Genomic DNA, 17,798 nt, shown 5'->3' with positions numbered 1-17,798 from the left:
GCGTCAGGGATCCGAGGAAATGGGCGAGATTAGCGAGAACAATATCACTGGCGGCTGGTAGTTGGCTGGGAGTTGGCTGTTGACTGTTGGCTGGCTGTTTTGACTGGGTTTGGGGCTTATCTCTTGTCCATTTTCCCCCTCTTTGGCTCACTGGACTCTTGGATCTTCTCAAAACATATCCAACGATCATATCCAACGATCATATCCACTGTGATCGCCCATAGCTTCTCTTTGACCCGTTTCCCCCCACATAACTTATATCTACGGCACGTGCAGACCATGTAAAACATCACCTTACACCTGAACTCGCGTGTCTCTGCGAGCCCCCGGATTGCCATGGCCTCCTTGTGGGCGCGTGGCATGTATTCCGATCATCCACCGGCGATGCAGACCAGAGACCAGATCAATCCAACTCTGATGATGAGCTGGTGGGCGACGGGCTTTTCGCTGGCCATCATCATCGTCCGGTTGTGTGGTCGCTATATTCGGATTGAGCGCTTCTTTCCCGAAGATAAGGTCGTCATGATTAGTGTGATCCCGCTGGTGATTCGCATGGTGCTGGTCCATTTCGTGCTAGTGCTGGGGACCAACAATACCACGACGGGCAGCTTGACCGAGCAGGATATCAGAAATCGGGAGCTGGGGAGTAAGCTCGTGCTGGCGGCGCGCATATTTTACGCGATCTTGTGAGCTCATACCCTGCGATCTCGTGGATGGAGTGGACACAGCTAATTTCAGACCCAAATCAGCATCTGGACAGCCAAAGTCACAGTCTGCGAATTCCTCAAAAGAGTCACAGGTCTCGTCTGGCGCCGCTCAGTGGCCCTCTTCCTCCGCTTCATCAACTTCTTCCTGATCTCCACCCTGGTCGCAGTGGTCATCGCCACGCTAGCAGAATGCCAACCCTTCGACCACTACTGGCAGGTCGTTCCAGACCCAGGCCCAACCTGTCGAACAGGTTACGTGAACCTAATAACAATGGGAACCTGCGATGTCATCACCGACCTTCTTCTCATCGCCTTCCCCGTGCCAATCATCATGCTAGCCCAAATGCCCCTAAAGCGCAAACTAGCCCTAATCATCCTCTTCTGCCTCTCTCTCTTCCTAGTCGCCATCACCTGCTACCGCGTGCCCTCGGTCATCGGCCACAAAGGCTCCCAACAATACCGTTCCCTCCTAGCAAGTTTGGAAATCCTAGCCGCGACAGCTGTCTCAAACGCCGTCGTCATCGGCTCATTCGTCCGAGACCGGGGCGTCAAAAAATTAAAGTACAAGCGTGATCAAGGCTCCGCCTCGGTTTCAGAAAGCATGGACAAATCCTTCGTCAGAAGAAACACTGTCATGCAGAACCAATGGGGCAGCGACTCCGACCTCGCAACAGGATTATGCATCCGACTCGATCCAGACATGGTTATCAGCCCCACGACAACAGCCGACGGCTCCCTCATTCCGCGTCCCGCTCCACCAGTCGCACTGCCACCTCATATGCCGCTCGCAGTGGCACGCACTGGGTCGATTGACCCTTCTTGGTCGTTTACTACGACCCGTTCTGACGATGACCATGCTTCGGCTACGGATAGTCTCGATATCAAGATTAGTCCGCGGGAGTATTTGCGCACGAATACGTCGCCGAGGGAGTCGATAGCTCACCCGAGACGAGTTTCGTTCTCTGATGTGGGCGGGCTGTTGACCAGGGCGCTGCCTGGTGATTCTCTTGCTCGCTCCGAGAACTCGAGGGAGAACTCGAATCCTGCTTCTGCTCGTCCTGCGCCTCCTGCGGAGGCTTCCCAGCGTAGGAGTGGGAGTCGGGGTTTCCTGGAAGATTTGGGTATTGTTACGCCCTTTTCTTCGAGGGGCGCTGGTCTGGGTAGATCTCAGGCATTGCCTCATCCTCAGCCTCGGCCTTCCTTACACTCTCACTCTCAGTCTTACTCTCACAATCTGACTCGGACTCATACTAATACTCATACCCATACCCTCCCTGCATATCGCTCTTCGTCGGATATCACTCTCGATGAAGACGTCGAGTTACAGGATGTTGGTGGGCTACTCTCAACACAACATCAGAACCATGGCCGTGGCCATGATATTTGTTGATACCATGCTATCTATGAAACGACATAATGCCTTCCCTTGATGAATTTTGCTCGCTTTTGATTTCTGTTATGAAGGAGTGGAGGAGTTTCGGTACATACCCATCCATGCCCATGTTCGGTTTTGGCTTTTTCTGTTTCCACTACATGTGGTGTTTTTTTTTTTTGGCTTCTTTGGTTTGTTTGCTTTGTTTTGAACTGTGTGTATATCTTGGTCTCTGCTGTATTCCCCCTGCTGCGTCTGCGTCTGCGTTGCTTAGCGTGGCGTTGGATATCAATCTGGTATTGGTGTTACTTTCCTTTCTTTTACAACTGCAACACATGTACCCTCGACTTGATAGTCTTGGGTTGTTAATATCTGTACCACCTACATACATCGAGATTTGAGACATGCGATGAACTGAAATGAAATGAACATTCGTCAGATATTCTTCATTCTTTGATCACATGATGCTGGATAACCCTGACAGATCGAATACAACAGCTCTAGATCTAAATATGTGCTGTAACTTCACATCTCATTTATCTTGAGATTCACAACTCTTTCATGATAGATCAAATTTATCTAGACGACAAAAGGGGAACCTTATGCCTAACTATGTAAAACAGGTAACCCCCACCAACCGCAACCACCCAAAGCCAAAGCTAGAGATAGAGAAACGTTGCGCGCCTGTACGCCATGCTGCCCATAATACAAGGGGGATGTAGCTGGACCGAACTTTTTTTTCTTCTGAGTATCGAGTATCGAGTACTGTATCTTTGTGTAGGTGGGCATAAATTGGACCAAAGAAAAAAAAAGAAAAAGAAAAGGAAAGAAAAAAGAACTCCCTTGTGTCCACTTCTGGTACTGTCTCGATCCTATGTTGCTCTTTTCTTGCACGGCATGCATGGAGCGGCTCAGTTGGGTGGAAGTGGAAGTGGACCGGATGCGATATGGAGGTAGCTCCAGAGGAAACTGAGCTTGGAAGAAGCGAGTTCCTCGGACGCGAAACACCCCCCAAAGGAAAAAAAAAGAGTCAAGGGAAATGAAGAAAGGTACTTTTAAAAAAGAAAGGCCTGCATCGGTCCATATTAAATCGGTGCAGCTGTGTATCATTCTTCCAATCCCGTTTTACAGCCAATCCATTCTCATTCTCCATGAAAGAAGAGAGAAAAGGCTTAGATGACCCAGCGATAACTGGCATACCGACCGGCAGTCTCACTCTTGCGAATAATCTTAACAACCTGGCCACGGCGCAGACCAAGGTAGCGCGCGACAGGATCGGAAACCTGTATACGAGGCAATTGCGACTCCTTCAGACGGTAGCGCTCGAGCAGACGGGCCTTCTCCTCCGGGCTGAGCAGGACATGCTTGGGTACCAGCTCGTGGCGGGTGATGTTGACCAGCAGATCCTGCTCTTGGAAGTGCTCGCAGATGCGGCCGGGAACTCCGCTCAGCAGGCGCACGGCCGAGGGCGAGATCGGGGTTTGCGTGATGAAGATTCCGGTGTGGAAGTTGTTCTCGTCGACGAGGTGGTTGAAGGTGCGAACTTGCTTGGTTCCGACGCCTGAGGCGTCTGGGCAGAAATCAACGTAGATTGTGCCGCAGTCCGGTTGCGGGTTTGGGTTTGCTTTGCTGGGCAGCGGTGTGTACTTCATCTTCATGGTTTCTGTAGGACGGGCTTGGATTTTCATCTTGGTGCGGCTGTTGGGAGACGGTTTGTTAGTTTGCTCGGGGATTTTTTTTCAATTGGCGATTTCTCGCGCTTCGGCGAGGGCAGGATTTTCGCATACTCAGGGTAGCCCAGAGGGTCGGAATATTTTGAGCGGAATTCATTCAGATCGAGGGCCAGCTCGTCCTCGGAAACTTCGTAGCCCTTTGCGATGGATTAGCATGGGGGTCAGGACCAAGGGAATCAGAGCGTGCCTACCCGGTCCGCAAGCAATTCATAAACGGTCTTAAATGTGCGCCAGAGCCGGGTCATCTCCTGCTCGGCCTCGCCGGAGTGTGTATCGCCATCCATGACTGCGGTAATGCAACGAGGTGAAAATCGGGGGAAGCTGAGAAAGTGAAGTCGAAAAATCGGCGGGAACTTTCTGCCAACGACCGAAGCGGAGAAACTGACCGAACCAAATTAATTCCCCTTTTCTACTCCCCTTTTGGTGTATTCAAGTCTTTCCTTCTCTTCTTTTTCTTTGTCCTTTCATTCTTCGTTTCATTTGAGAATGTCTTCTACTGAGGAGCGGGTTAAGCCCACCAAGCCCGATGAGGCTGCCTACAAGGCCAGTCTGGCCGAGGCTGAGAAGGAGCACACTGCTGCTCAAGAGAAGTTGGTATGGGTTATCCTACATTCCTGGTTCTTGATCCTCACTTTTCGCATTGGAATTGAGAGCATTGCGATGATCTTCACCCCACCCCCGTTGTGCCCGTTGCCCCGTTGTTGTGTCCCGCCCTCTGACTGACCCGCGCAGAACCAAATCAAGGCCAAACTTGACAACGCTCAGCCCAGCAACAAGGACTCGCCTACCGCCAAGAAGCAGCAGGAACTCCGCGCTCAACTTTCCTCCATCCGCCAGAAGCAATCCGGCTTCAAGTCCAGTCGTTCCAGCACCCAGGAGAAGATTAACTCTCTGGACTCGAACCTCAAGGCCCGCATTGCGGAGCAGAACAACTCCCGCGGCCGTCTTTCATTCAAGAACGTCGATGAGGTTGACCGCGAGATTGCCCGCCTTGAGAAGCAGGTTGACTCCGGCACCCTCCGTCTGGTCGACGAGCGCAAGGCCCTGAGCGATGTCTCGAACCTGCGCAAACAGCGCAAGAGCTTCGCCGGTCTGGACGAGGCCCAGAAGGGTATTGATGAGCTCAAGGCTCAGATCGCCGAATTGCGCAAGACCCTCGACAACCCCGAGGCCAAGGCCCTGAGTGACCAGTATAACGAGATCCAGAAGGAGCTCGACACCATCAAGGCCGAGCAGGACAGTGTTTTCAAGAACCTGAACTCCCTGCGCGATGAGCGCACCAAGCTGCGCAACGACCAGCAGGAGAAGTACACTGCCATCCGCACTATTAAGGACACCTTTTACAAGGCTCGCCGTGCTTACAAGGAGTACGAGGATGAGGCCTGGCGCGTGCGCCGTGAGCGTCAGAAGACTGAGCGCGAGGCCTTTGAGCGCGAGAAGCGCAAGAAGGTCGCTGACAAGAAGCTCGAGGAGGCCTCGCAGCTCGCTTACCACGATGAGATCCTGACCGCTCAGGGTCTTATCCGTCATTTCGACCCTGCTTATAACTTTGCCGCTCTCGGTCTGGACGAGAAGAAGGACCTCGGCAACAACTTCCGCGCCGGAGTTGGCCGGACTGTTGAGGCTGCTGAGATTAAGGGTATGAAGGTCGTGCGTAAGGACGACGAGGAGGACTACTTCGTTGGTACCGGTGGTAAGAAGGGCAAGAAGGGAGGCAAGAAGGGTGCTGCCCCTGCTGCTGAGAGCACCAAGTTCAACATGAACGTTGGTATCATCGAGGAGTTCTCCAAGGTCAAGATCGACCCTCCCATGAACCAATCTGATGTCCCTGCTGCTGTGGAGAAGCTGGCCGCCAAGATTTCCGAGTGGAAGAAGAACCAGGCCAGCAAGACCGAGGAGGTGAGTTTTCAATCTGAAAATGACTAATATGAAATGCTAACCAATTGTAGAACATCAAGAAGGCCCAGGAGGAGATCACCCGTCTCGAGGAGGAGGAGGCCAACATCTCCCAGTCCAACGGCCGGGCCACCGATGCTGCCAAGAAGCCCGCCCAAGAGAACGGTGCTCCGACAGCGGAAGCCGAGCTTGCCCAGGAGCAGGATGGCGCCGCCGACGCCGCCGACGAACTTAAGAAGGTCTCGATCGAGGAGAAGGCATAGAGAGGGGAGTTTTCCCATATATGCGTCTACGTACAGTCTAGCGTTTGCCTAGCATTTCTTTTTTCTCATTTTGGCTCTTGCATATGCATTGTGTTTATAAATGGTCTACAAAAGTCATAATCGATTTTTCTCATGAAACAAGACTCAAACCAAAATAAAACACGCCCTCGACCTTTAGGCAACCTTGGAAATGTCCGGCCAGCTTGGAAGTGACTAAGCGTGCCGACCCCCGGAACTGCGCCACTTCGCAACGAACTTCTTCTACTTTCTCCTCTCGAGTCACTCGAATTCTCTCATATTACACCTTACATCTCCTTCAGATCCAGTTCTAAACCACTCAGACAAGCAACCCCCACTAAATCCGGACCCATTCCCACGTCCGCACCTGCACCCCAGATCAAAGATACCGTCCAGATCGGCGCTAAACCCTCCACCTCTATAAACGCGAACTCCACACCCACCCAAAAATGTCCTACAATAAACCTGTACGTCGCAAGCCCGGCTGACCCCCAAATATCTCTTGAAAGAGCCCCCAATTGACCCCATTCAACACAGACAAGTCCCCCACCCTCCTACGCAGGGCCCTACAACCACGCCTCTCCCCCACCGCAAGGCCCCAGCCCAGGCGCCGCGCAAGACTACTACGGCGGCGGCGGCGGACCCCAGCAGCAGGGCTATTACCCGCAACAGCAACAGCAGCAACAGGGGTACGGATACCCGCAGCAACAGCAGCAACAGCAGGGGTATTACAACCAGGGGCAGCAGCCGATGTATTACCCGCCGCAGCAGCAGCAGGGTTATCCGCCTCAGCAGGGTTACTATGCTAATGATCGCGGTAACCGGGGTGGTGGTAGCGGTGCCGGGGGAATTTGTGCCGGCATCATGGCTGCCTTTGCTTGCTGTTGCTGTTTGGATATCTTGTTCTAAGGGAGAGAGCGGGTTATCTTGATGTTGATTTGATGTTGGTGTTGGTATTAGTATTGGTTTTCCATGGTGTATATACTCTTACTCTTGCTCCCATTCTTGCTCTTGCTCTGGCTCCTGTTTCTTGAGCTTGAGGGGGAATGGACTTCCCTAGATTGAGGTTGGGTTTGGATTTTCTTTGTTCTTCAGTCTTTGGCTTTTGGTTTTGTGTTCTATATATCCTTGGCTTTGGGCTATCGGTGGCGCCAGACAGGATACGGTGTTTTGGGCTTGGTTTTCTCCTATTCTTTATTGTACTATTCAATTTTATGGTCATTCTTTTCTCACAGGCTGTCAAATTTCTCCATTTTCCGTTGTGGGATTCGTTCCACGGTAGCGCATCCAGAGCTTCCGTTTGCGGTATGCAGCTATCAAGACCAACCTATCAAGACAACCAGATGCTAAAAGTCAATGCGAAAAAAAAAAAAAAAGAAACAATATATTATCTCATCAAACATTACAGTAAGTCCATAAACATAAGGGTATCAAAACAAACCAAGCACACACCCCAATCAAGACCTACGACTATACTCACTCCCACCCCCATAAGCCAACGGATCAACATGGCTCACACCCCTCCTAGATCGTCGCGGGGGCCTCGGCGAAAGATCCGAAGGAACAGAACTCTCCTCCTCGAGCACCTCAACAACATCCCCACCCCCAGAAGTGGAAGTAGCCAGTGACTCCTCAACAACAATGCGATCATGCCTAGATGAAGGCCTGCGCCGATAACTGTCGCGGAAATTTTCCCGCTCCTCCATAACTTCGATAGTATGATCACTCTGACGACGTCTAGAGGGTCGCCGAGCTCGCACCTCCACAATCTCCTCTTCGTCCATTGAGAGGGAGGAGGAGACTGTTGGTGCAATGGTGCCGCTGGTGCCGCGCGCTATTCCGCCTGGGTTCACGGCTAGGAAGAGCGCGTACATTAGCAGGATGAAGCCTGCTGTGCAGCCGAGGACTATGCCTACGACTGTTCCTGCTGCTGGGCTGTTGTGGAGGCGGCCGTAGGTTGATGGGATGGAGATTGTTGTGTAGCGTTTTTGGTGGGAGGTCAGGAGGTGGGATGGGAGGTCGTTTGGGTTGATTGTATATGTTGAATTGGAGGTCATTTTGTTTGTTTGGTTGGACTGGAGGGTTGGAGATTCGAGTGAGTGGTAAGTCGGTGTGAGATGGGCACTTGAAGGGATAAGGTCATAGATGTCGGTAGTGGGGGGATCCAGAAGGATAGAAAGAGTGAGTGATCTTGCGTCTGAAGTAGTTGTAAAAGGAAGAAAAGGAAACAGGAGAGAATCGAAATCGAAAGAGTGAAGAGGTTGGGGGGGCTGGGATCTGCGGAGTAGTGGAGCGATCTACGATACACTTTATACTGGACTTCATACTGGACTTCCATTGGCCCTTAATTCTGATTTCTGGAGTCGAAACTCATAACTTCACTACACTATTCCAATCTCTAATAAGCTCCCTTTCGTTGCGAATACTTCGGCTGCGCAGCCGCCTCAATCCCATCAAGCGCAGTCAATACAGGAGTAGTAGAAACCAACTCGAAACCCTCTACCTTGGCACCATTTTCTCCCTGGGCCCACAGACTCAAAGCAACATAGTTGCTCCCGTGGTAGTTCAAAATACCTTCAGGAACAGGATAACTAGTCTGCGGCCCAATATTGTTCACATACTTACCATACTGGTAGCCATTGACATACAGCTGGGCACGATAGGCAGCAGGCGGCGCGGTACTATTTCCGAAATTGAAGTAGAGGGGTACATCCCAGCCCTTCTCGATATTGAGATCGAAGCTCGTGCTGTAGAATTTGATACCGGGTGCTGAGAGGCCGCTGAAGGGACTGCCTGATTTCCAGTCTTTGGTTGGAGCAGAAGGCTGGTGGAAGCCTTGGCGTTCGGCGTAGAGGCCGCCCTCATTGAGAGGGCCACGGACCGTGTCGATGTAGTCCTCGCCGCCAAGGTTGCCGGTTAGTTTCCATGTAATCGCGTCGGCGGATTGGCCGGAGAGTTGGTAGTTGAGTATACCGCGAGGCAGTTTCATCTCTTCCGAGCCGACAGTCCAGTCTTCGTTGAGACCCATGTTGTCCACTACTACGGTGAACACGTAGGACTTGCCCTTTTTCAGAGTTGGGAGGGTGTATGTTGCGTTGTAGTCGCTGGAAACGGAATTTCCGGCCCAGGATCCGACATGTGTTGAGTTTAGCCAGACAGAGCTGCCAAACGCTGTACCGCCCTGAGTATGCACAAAGAAGGTCTTTTCATCTCCCGTGGCGGTAAAGTGACCTCTGTAAACGAGGGTTCCTGTGTGGAAACCGTAATCAGATGAGTAAAGGGAGGTCGGGGTCTGCAGTGGGTGGACATTGTTTGCAGTCTTGGCGAGGTCGGCAGCAACCCACTTGGAGTCATCATAGGAGTTTTGAATCTCAGGGAGAGTGTCAATTGCCTTCCACGTCAGGCTCTTCAGTGTCGGGAGCTTGATCTTGGGTGCACTGTATGCAACGCTGCTTGACCAGATGCCGTTCTTGTCGACCTTGACTTGAGCCTTCTTGCCATTGATAACCAGATTCTTGGCCTTGGATGGGGCACCAATCACCTCAATTGGCGTGGTGGCGTTGAAGTCAGCTGTGAGGTGGAGGTCGCTGCCATCCAGATAGGCAGTTCGCACGAGGTAGCCGGCCTTAACAATGACAGCTGAGGCGGCAGCCTTTTGGGTGCTATAGCCAGGGCTAGTACCTGAGGCTGGGACCTGAGGAGCCCAGTAGTTGTAGGCAGAGTTGCGGTCTGAATTATGTTAGTGGACTATAGCATGAATACGAGGCAAAAGATAACTTACCAATAAGCAAAATCTTCAAGTCACCCACTTTGACAATACGACGAGTGGTGGACACATCCCAGCCGATCACAACGGCCTTTCCAACTTGCTTGGTGGTAATTCCTGACGAGGAGCCCTCAACAACAGATGGCTTGGAGGTAGATACGACTGCCAGCTCGTGATGTTCACCAGGGCCTCCGTACAGTACAAGCACCTTGGAGGTACCAACCTTGTTCCAGGTGAACACTTCAGCAGAAGAGTAGAGAATGTTGGTACCCGCGACATCATAGTCAACAACATGGATCTTGGAATCACGACCGCTGAGAGTCAAGCTTCCGCCAAGCTGGGGAATTGTGACTGAGCCGGCGCTGGTAGAAACCTTGAGCTGGTAATCAACTGAAGCCTGGCTTGAGTAGTCATTGTGACGGACCACGAAGAAGGAAGAAGCTGTGCTGTTACCGCCGAGCAGGGGCGTCACGGCAATATCAGATGACGTGGTGTACTTGGAAGTTGTCAAGGCTCCTGGTGTTGTAAGCAGGTACGCCGGTGACACTTTGACAAAGTTTCCAATCAACTTGAGCTCGCTGTACTTCTCGCGGGTAATATTGCGAGACTCAGTGATGGGGGAGCCATAGTCATAGGAAGTATAGCCACCGGGGTGACCAAGATTACCCCAGTTGGTACCACCAAAGATCTATAGGCGTTACTTCATATTCAATGGCTGCAGGGGTTGGCAACATACCATGTACAGATTCAGGAAAGCAACCTTGAAACTGAGATTGTTCTTGTAAAACACTCGCTCAAACTCGTGGTTCAGAAGATCAGCACACTTCGTGAACCCGACGCCTCCCCAGGGATCAAATGCTCCACCTTGGAATTCAACCAGAGAGTAAGGGGTTGAAGGGCTTTGATCCATGTGCGTCTGATACCACCCAGTGGGCAGGTTACCAGATGGCCACGTAGAAGGGTTGGCACAGTCAAAGCCAAGAGGGTAGCTGTCATGACCGTAGATATCAACCGCACCCGCGCCACTGCCAGGTGCATTGTGATCACCAGCCCAGGCATCATTGCTAATCAGAGGTACGACGACACCAGCATTGCGTGCTTGATCTTCGACATACTGCATGTATGCTCCGTCTGGGAAATCATTGTATCCGCAGCAAGCACCGCTGTACTCGTTCTCGGGTTGATACAAAATGATTGGACCGCCATTGGTGATTTGGCCTTTGGCGATTGTTGCGGCAACTTTAGCAATGTAGCTAGACAGATGTCAGTATCACGAAGCCCAGCATCATAATTTATCACATACTTATCAGTTGACTTGAGGTAAGCCTCATCACTGGTTCGCAATGTTCCATTTACACGCTGAAGCCAACCAGGGAAACCACCGCCTGATGCTTCGGCGTTGATGTAGGGACCAGGGCGAGCAAGGAGATAGATACCAGCCTCTTTGGCGGCATCAAAGAAAGGCTCCAGGGCAAAGATTCCTTCAGCAGAATAGTGCCCGGGCTTGCCTTCCAACAAGCTCCAGTCAACATAGAAAGAAACACAGTTGAATCCCAAAGCCTTGACCTTTTCAAAGACATCAATCCACAGAGATGGGACAGGCAGACTGTATAAACCGAGTCAACAGGGATCCCTTGACAGAGCAATTCAATTGAAGCGTGTCTCACTCACCGGAACGGGTGGATTTCACCACTGAACAACATAATCCTCTCACCGTTGACGAATAAAGAATTCTCGTCCCATGTCACCTACCCCAAGCAGTCAGCACGGCAATTCAAACCCATTAGGAAACAGGGCCAAGCATACATATTTCTGAAGCAAAGCCCGCTTAGCAGGATCCGGATGCTCAGTAATTGTCAACCCATTCAATTGATAGCTTATAGCAGCACCAGCAGCCTGGGCCGCCAAGCAGGCAATGGCCCAAGTGGACGAGAGCTTCATGGTCCCTTGATTGACAATTCACGCGGGGTAAACAAAGCGTGAAGCAGAGAGAGGAATCCCCAATCCAGGGGCAGACAGACATTCATATATAGAAGCAGGCAGTCGGGGCATCATTGGCCGAGATCAATAACCGAGATCTGTCGACCATGCCATATACCAACGATTCTACGACCGATCGGTGCTGTTCTCCAGAGCTCTGTCCCCTTTCGTCATTTGCAGGGGTCTTAACATTGAGGGGTTGCAGCGTTGCATACTGGGATACTTGCATGTTGTGGAGAGGGACCAGCCTCACAGGGGCAACCGGACCGAAGATCCTTAAGCTTGTTGCAAGGGGAAAGAGGGGCACCGCCGCGATTTTTCCGTATATCGTATGGTTGGACTTTTGTCTGGGGGTTATGGTTGGTGAGGGTTGTGGGGAGTGAGGTTTGGTTAGTATACTGCCGCACGGATCTCCTGGTCAATATGGCCCTGCTCATTCTTCCGTCGACTTCGGATTTCGGACAGGAAAGGCTGCGGGGAAGAAGTATTTAACCGGTGCTCTATTGATGCACTAATTATTGCTGCCGATGATTCTCCGGATCTTACGTCCCTGCATTAGAGTGGAGAAAAAGGGTGTGTGTGTTTGTGAGAGAAAAGACAGGGAGAGAAAAAGTGAAGAAAAATCATGACATTGGCTTTTAGTACATTGCATGTATTCCAAGTTGCAGGGAAAGATAAATAAGAATCTATTAGACGGTGGTATTGAAACGGTCCTCCTCATCGCCGTCCTTGGTGTATGTCTCGCGTGTGTCCACCTGTTCCTGTTCATCTTCTCCCAACTGGACATTCTCGCTCTTCATAGCTTCATCCTCAGCTCCAGCGGTAGGGGTGCTGTTGCCAGTCTTCTTCTGGGTGGTGTTGATGAGAGGAGTGGTGTCATTGAAGATACGCAGCAACATGGCGCGGCGGTCTTCCTTGGGAAGCATGAGATTCAAAGAATGAAGAGAGCGCCACAGGGGCAGGACCATCCGTTCACTGTAATTCTGTTAGTCAATGCACAACTAGACATCAAAGGTTCAAAAAACTTACGTCAAACCGTCTTCCTCGCCGGTTGGCTCAATGCGCAGAATACTGCATCCCATTTCAATGTCCTTGACGCGCTCTCCAATCTCGCCAAGCTGCTTCCAAGCGTCATCGTTGACCTTGGGGAACATCTCCACAAGAAGACGACGTAGAGTCTCCTTCTTGGTTAGAGTGACGGTGCGCTCAGGGCCCAACCAAGGCTCGGCAATCTTAAGACCATCCGTTTGCATGCGCCACCTGCAGACGTTCTCGCGCTGTGCGTCCTGCTTAACGAACATCTTCACACCGCAGTGGACAAACTTCATGCCCTGGCCTTCATTGGAGACAAGGATATCACGGGCCAAAGCGCTGGTATAGTAAACGGTCCGGGTGGGAAGACCCTCGGCATTGCGGACCATGAAGCGATCACGGGGGAAACGCTCAGAAAGCTTGTAGAAGTCGTAGACAGGAACAAGCTCTTCGTGGTTGGGATCAAGGTACTTGAAAGGTTCCTCTTGGCGGGGTCCCTTCTTCTTCAACTGCTCGGGAGCAGCGGACGTAGGGGTGCTGTCGCCAGCATCGGGGATTCCAGTTCCCACGGAGGGCGCGGGACGGTGGACTGGACGGTCGCCAATGAGAACCTCGCTGCCATCATCAAGCTTGGTGCGCTTGGCGGGAAGCTCATCCTCAAGGTCATCCGCATCCCGCTTGGTGGCAGGGAGAGTAGTTTCCTCGTCAAGAGTAGCAGAGTAAGGCAGCTGGTGAGTGGCCTCGGCAACACTAGCGTTCTTTGCGGCTTCCTCCTCAGCCTCGGGATCGGGAGCGACCAGGTCATCCAGAGCGTCAAGCTTCTCCAGAGGCTTGCCATCCTCACCCTTCTTGTCCAGCTCAGCGGCCAGAGCAGCAACGGAAGCCTTGGGGATAGCGTTGGTGTTCTCGGGCTTGGCGCGGATCTCTGAGGTCTTCTCGAGGACAGTGATGAAGAAACCACCAGTGTCCTGTTGGTGAGGGTAGACACGCATGCAACGGTCGAGGGGCAAATCGGCACCCTCGCCGGTGGGAGCGAACATGCCCTCGGCAAGTCTGGCAAGACCGTTGATGCCCTCTTGGTCGCGGTGCTCCTCAACCTCTTTCCAGCTCTGCCAGAGACGACCCTCACGGTCCATCACCTTCCAATTGCGCAAGCCAGAAGCTCTCTTGAGGCCGGGTAGTTCGGCGCTGCAATCGATAATCTTGACGTTGGCGGCGCCACCGCAGCGCTCAATGGCGCTGGCAACAACAGCCTCGTTCTCCACGGGGTTCAGACTGCAAGTGGAGTAGACAACACGTCCACCTACCTTCAGCATCTGCAGAGCACGAACCAAAATGCGGGCCTGGATAGAGTAGAGTCCCAAAGCATTGCCAGGGATCCATTCCTTCCAGACACCGTAGTTCTTACGAGCAGTACCATCACCAGAGCAAGGAACGTCGGCCAAAATGCGGTCAAACTTCAGATATCTGTTCTGCATCTTTCCCTCGGCGTTGGTAGTGGGAGGCAACTTGATGGAGGGGAACATGGTGGCATCGTGGTTCGTCACAATCAGGTTAGGCGAGCTCAAGCGCTTCATCTGGTGAATCAGCATGTGGGCACGCTTGTAATCGCTGTCGTTGGCAATCAACAGGCCAGTGCTACGGCCGTCATCATTCAGTCCCTCAGGGCCGAGGGGCTCAGGTCCAACATCGCCCTTCTTGACCTGCTCAGCAACCTGCGCAGTGGAGTCTTCTTCGCCTGCGTGAAGAAGCTCCATGAGCTGCGCAGACTTGCTGCCCGGTGCGGCGCACATGTCCAGCACGGTCATTCCAGGTCTAGCATCAATGAGAAGAGGAGGGATCATGCTGACAATCTCCTGACGACTGATATTTCCGACATCAGTCTCGGCAACAAGGAACTTCTGGAACGAGGCGAAAGGAGGGAATCGTCGAATGATGTTCTTGGGGGTGGTCATGGACCAGGCGAGCTGATCCGGGTACCACGAGACCGGGGTGGGAGGCTCAACGAATTGATCCTCATACTTGATGGAGGTGATCTCGGGAATGTGGTGGTCTTTCAGGCGTTGCTGGACAGCCAATGCGTGTCTGTATCGTGCGCAATTGTCAGTATTGCTTAATCCCCGCCAGGCGCAAAAAGGTTAGTGATGACCTACCCTCGGGACCCTGTGAAACGGAAGCTGTTGGGAAGGTCCTTCTTCATGGTGGCCCAGAAGATCTCTCTCTCCTCCTCCGGAAGGAATTCGGGCTCATTGTAATAGCGCTCGAACTTCTCGTTTTCTCTGCTGATATCCTGCCAGATAGAGCGCGTGCGGCCACTGGCACCGCCGCCGCCGCCACGACCTCTGCCGGACTGTATGTAAGGTCAGTCAAGTCCCCCAATTGTAGCATATAACAGAACATACCTTCTTGCCTCCTCTTTTGCCCATTGTTCAGATGTGATGGGATTTAAGACGTTTACTCTGATCGAAATTGCCGCCAAAAAAATCTCCCCGGTATCATGCTTAGTCATCACCGAACTGGGCAATCTAGAGCGGGATAAATTCAAATGTCGACAGTCAACTTACTTCATTTTGACATGTTTGCATTGGGGTTTAGATAGTCTTGGGATATATGTACCAGATATAGATCCCTTTATCGATTTTATTTCCTCATCAGTTCCTTGGTGCTGTAGAGTCCCTTCACTATGGGTGGTTATTCAGGCAAAACTACTAGTGAGCGATTTTGAGCAAGGATTAGGAAACACGATGTTTGATAGTGCACCCATCTGTTGTCAATACATACATGCTGTAATTACACTACTTTAGCAATTTATACAGCTATACAATTACATAGTTAGAGAAGGCCAAATTAGAACAAACAAAGGAGATAATTGGTGCGTTTGCAGCCTCGGCAACAAACTATATAGTCTACTATGGCAAACCATTAATTGCTATTTCACACACAGAATTTGGGATCTAACAGCCCAAGGCAAATGATTGATAGTACATTCAAACCAAAACTACCAAGATATCCACGACGGGATATTCAGTAGCCATCTTTCACAACGCGATCATACTCTAAACAAGATTAGGAGATCATGCGAGACATATCTCCACGAATGCGCTGGTAGTCGAGGATACCCTCGATGCTGCCGACGGCGCTCATGGCGAGGTCCTGATCCCACAGCTTGCGGGTGGCGAAGTCCATGACGTCCTTCTCGGTGATCTGGCTGACGGTACGCTCGATATCCTCGGCGCTGAGACGGCGGCCGGTGGTGATGATCTGGCGGCCGATGTCCTCGGCAACAGCGGTGGTGCCGTCGAGGGACAGGAGAATGGAAGCCTTGAGCTGGGCCTTGGCACGCTCAACCTCGGCGGATGTGACGTTGTTGCAAAGGCGAGACCACTCGCGGAGAGTGAAGTGAATCAGGTCATCGAGCTGAGTGAGGTTCTCGCTGACGAGGTAGATACCCCAGAGACTATATCAAGTTAGCGTCATACTGTTTGAGTGGATTTCAACTTGACTTACCCGGTGTCGCTGTAGCTGGTGGAGAAGCTCATGAAGCTGTTGGCGAGGTTGTGGTGGCTGACGTGGGAGCTGAGCTTGCTACCGAGGAAGGGAGACTGGCCCATGGCGCGGTCCCAGTTACCGACGATGGCCTGGGTGACGAGAGCGGTGAAGTAGTCATCGTCCTTCCAGCTGACACCCTCAACGGCGAGAGCGATGTGAGCGGAGGGGATGGTGTCGTCACGGAGACGGACCTCGGAACCAATGAACTCGGGGGTGCGCTTCTGCTCGGCAGTGAGGGCAAGGGCAGCGGAAGTAGGGGCCTTGCTGGGGAGAGCACCGAAGTGCTCCTCGGCGAGGCGGACGAGCTGCTCGTGGGGAATACCACCAGCACCGACCAGGACCATGCGGTCAGCAGTGTAGTTGGTCTTGATGTAGTCGGTCAGGTTGTCACGGGTGATGGTCTGGATGTTCTCCTTGGGGCCGAGGATGGTACGGCCAAGGGGCTGGGCCTGGTAAGCGGTGGCGTGCAGGTGGTCGAAGACGACCTCCTCGAGCTGCTTGTCAACCTCCTCCTGCTCGCGCAGGATCACGTCACGCTCACGCTCAATAGCACCGGCCTCGAGCTTGGAGTTCTGGAGGATATCGGCGAGGATGTCGACGGCCTTGGGGACATCGTTGTTGAAGGCCTTGGCGTAGTAGACGGTGTTTTCACGCTGTAGTTGCGATTAGTATTGATCCGATAGGTTGATGGATGGTTTCCGGTCGTACCGAAGTGTAGGCGTTGAGGTGAGCGCCCATGTTCTCAATCTCAAGCTCCAATTGGTGCTGGGAGCGCTTGTTGGTGCCCTAAATATATTCATCAGAAGACCGCTTCGAGGATTAAGGGTGGAGGTGTCGGACCTTGAAGGCGAGGTGCTCGAGGAAGTGCGCGGTTCCGTTGGTCTTGTCAGTCTCTGCCCGGCTACCGGCATCGATCCAGACGCCGACCGTGGAGGTTTGTGCCCATGGCGAGTGATCAGTGGCGATCTAGAATGATATTAGCGAGTCGATCATGGGATTGATGAGATTGGGCGTACCGTGAATCCGTTGGAGAGGGTAGTGGACTGGGTGGTGGAAGGCAGCGCAACCGGGGACGCAAAGCCACGCTTCACGGGCTGGATGGACTTAAGAGCCGCACGGCTGCGGAGAGCCTGGTTCAGGTTGAAAGCTAGGCGCCGAGAAGCCATTGGGAACGACTTTTGTGGGTAGGAGGGAGGGGAAAGGGGGAGAGATGGAGAAAAGAGCTGATGGAGACGCCCTGAGGTTGAAGTTCGGAAGTCTGAAATTGTTCGCCTTTGCCAGCCAATCACATGACCCGCTTTTCCAAACCGCCCTTCCCATCCCGAATACTTCCTTGCGCTGTCATTATGGAGCAAAGACAGTGTTAATGATCTCAATGGCTTGGGTTTATCATTGGTTGGGTGTGCGGATTACATGATATTACTTCTATAACTTCATCTCCCCAGTATCACCCATGTACCTCGATTCAAATTCACGTCTATT

At 52.3% G+C, this 17,798-nt stretch overlaps 8 protein-coding genes across 8 annotated transcripts; 3 read left to right on the top strand and 5 right to left on the bottom strand.

Moving 5' to 3' along the window:
- Nucleotides 1-336: 336 nt before the first annotated feature.
- Nucleotides 337-2,097, top strand: N7511_004928 (putative integral membrane protein Pth11-like; the record flags this gene model as incomplete). Its single annotated transcript, XM_057127353.1, has 2 exons — nt 337-686; nt 750-2,097. The coding sequence occupies 2 exons, from the start codon at nt 337-339 to the stop codon at nt 2,095-2,097; spliced, it is 1,698 nt and encodes a 565-aa protein (XP_056986243.1).
- Nucleotides 2,098-3,251: 1,154 nt separating this feature from the next.
- Nucleotides 3,252-4,096, bottom strand: N7511_004927 (DNA-directed RNA polymerase core subunit RPB5; the record flags this gene model as incomplete). The annotated part of the gene is made up of 3 exons (XM_057127352.1): nt 3,252-3,777; nt 3,867-3,949; nt 4,004-4,096. The coding sequence occupies 3 exons, from the start codon at nt 4,094-4,096 to the stop codon at nt 3,252-3,254; spliced, it is 702 nt and encodes a 233-aa protein (XP_056986242.1).
- A 202-nt stretch (nt 4,097-4,298) lies between these two features.
- Nucleotides 4,299-5,971, top strand: bfr1 (putative nuclear segregation protein (Bfr1); the record flags this gene model as incomplete). Its single annotated transcript, XM_057127351.1, has 3 exons — nt 4,299-4,406; nt 4,545-5,711; nt 5,762-5,971. The coding sequence occupies 3 exons, from the start codon at nt 4,299-4,301 to the stop codon at nt 5,969-5,971; spliced, it is 1,485 nt and encodes a 494-aa protein (XP_056986241.1).
- A 467-nt stretch (nt 5,972-6,438) lies between these two features.
- N7511_004925 (uncharacterized protein) lies at nt 6,439-6,898 on the top strand (the record flags this gene model as incomplete). Its single annotated transcript, XM_057127350.1, has 2 exons — nt 6,439-6,456; nt 6,527-6,898. The coding sequence occupies 2 exons, from the start codon at nt 6,439-6,441 to the stop codon at nt 6,896-6,898; spliced, it is 390 nt and encodes a 129-aa protein (XP_056986240.1).
- A 548-nt stretch (nt 6,899-7,446) lies between these two features.
- On the bottom strand, nt 7,447-8,046 carry N7511_004924 (uncharacterized protein; the record flags this gene model as incomplete). Its single annotated transcript, XM_057127349.1, has 1 exon — nt 7,447-8,046. The coding sequence occupies one exon, from the start codon at nt 8,044-8,046 to the stop codon at nt 7,447-7,449; it is 600 nt and encodes a 199-aa protein (XP_056986239.1).
- A 341-nt stretch (nt 8,047-8,387) lies between these two features.
- N7511_004923 (glycoside hydrolase family 35 protein) lies at nt 8,388-11,696 on the bottom strand (the record flags this gene model as incomplete). The annotated part of the gene is made up of 6 exons (XM_057127348.1): nt 8,388-9,718; nt 9,771-10,443; nt 10,492-11,008; nt 11,059-11,361; nt 11,427-11,503; nt 11,562-11,696. The coding sequence occupies 6 exons, from the start codon at nt 11,694-11,696 to the stop codon at nt 8,388-8,390; spliced, it is 3,036 nt and encodes a 1,011-aa protein (XP_056986238.1).
- A 728-nt stretch (nt 11,697-12,424) lies between these two features.
- Nucleotides 12,425-15,193, bottom strand: N7511_004922 (tRNA (cytosine-C5-)-methyltransferase; the record flags this gene model as incomplete). The annotated part of the gene is made up of 4 exons (XM_057127347.1): nt 12,425-12,710; nt 12,765-14,852; nt 14,921-15,117; nt 15,170-15,193. 4 exons carry the CDS (start codon nt 15,191-15,193, stop codon nt 12,425-12,427), a joined length of 2,595 nt encoding a protein of 864 aa, XP_056986237.1.
- A 640-nt stretch (nt 15,194-15,833) lies between these two features.
- Nucleotides 15,834-17,482, bottom strand: N7511_004921 (mitochondrial processing peptidase; the record flags this gene model as incomplete). The annotated part of the gene is made up of 5 exons (XM_057127346.1): nt 15,834-16,224; nt 16,275-16,969; nt 17,025-17,102; nt 17,157-17,282; nt 17,333-17,482. The coding sequence occupies 5 exons, from the start codon at nt 17,480-17,482 to the stop codon at nt 15,834-15,836; spliced, it is 1,440 nt and encodes a 479-aa protein (XP_056986236.1).
- Nucleotides 17,483-17,798: the final 316 nt, after the last annotated feature.

This window comes from Penicillium nucicola (assembly GCF_028828085.1).
Source record: "Penicillium nucicola strain IBT 29836 chromosome Unknown utg000003l, whole genome shotgun sequence".
Classification (NCBI taxonomy): Eukaryota; Fungi; Ascomycota; class Eurotiomycetes; order Eurotiales; family Aspergillaceae; genus Penicillium; species Penicillium nucicola.
This window is presented reverse-complemented; position numbering and strand designations above follow the sequence as displayed.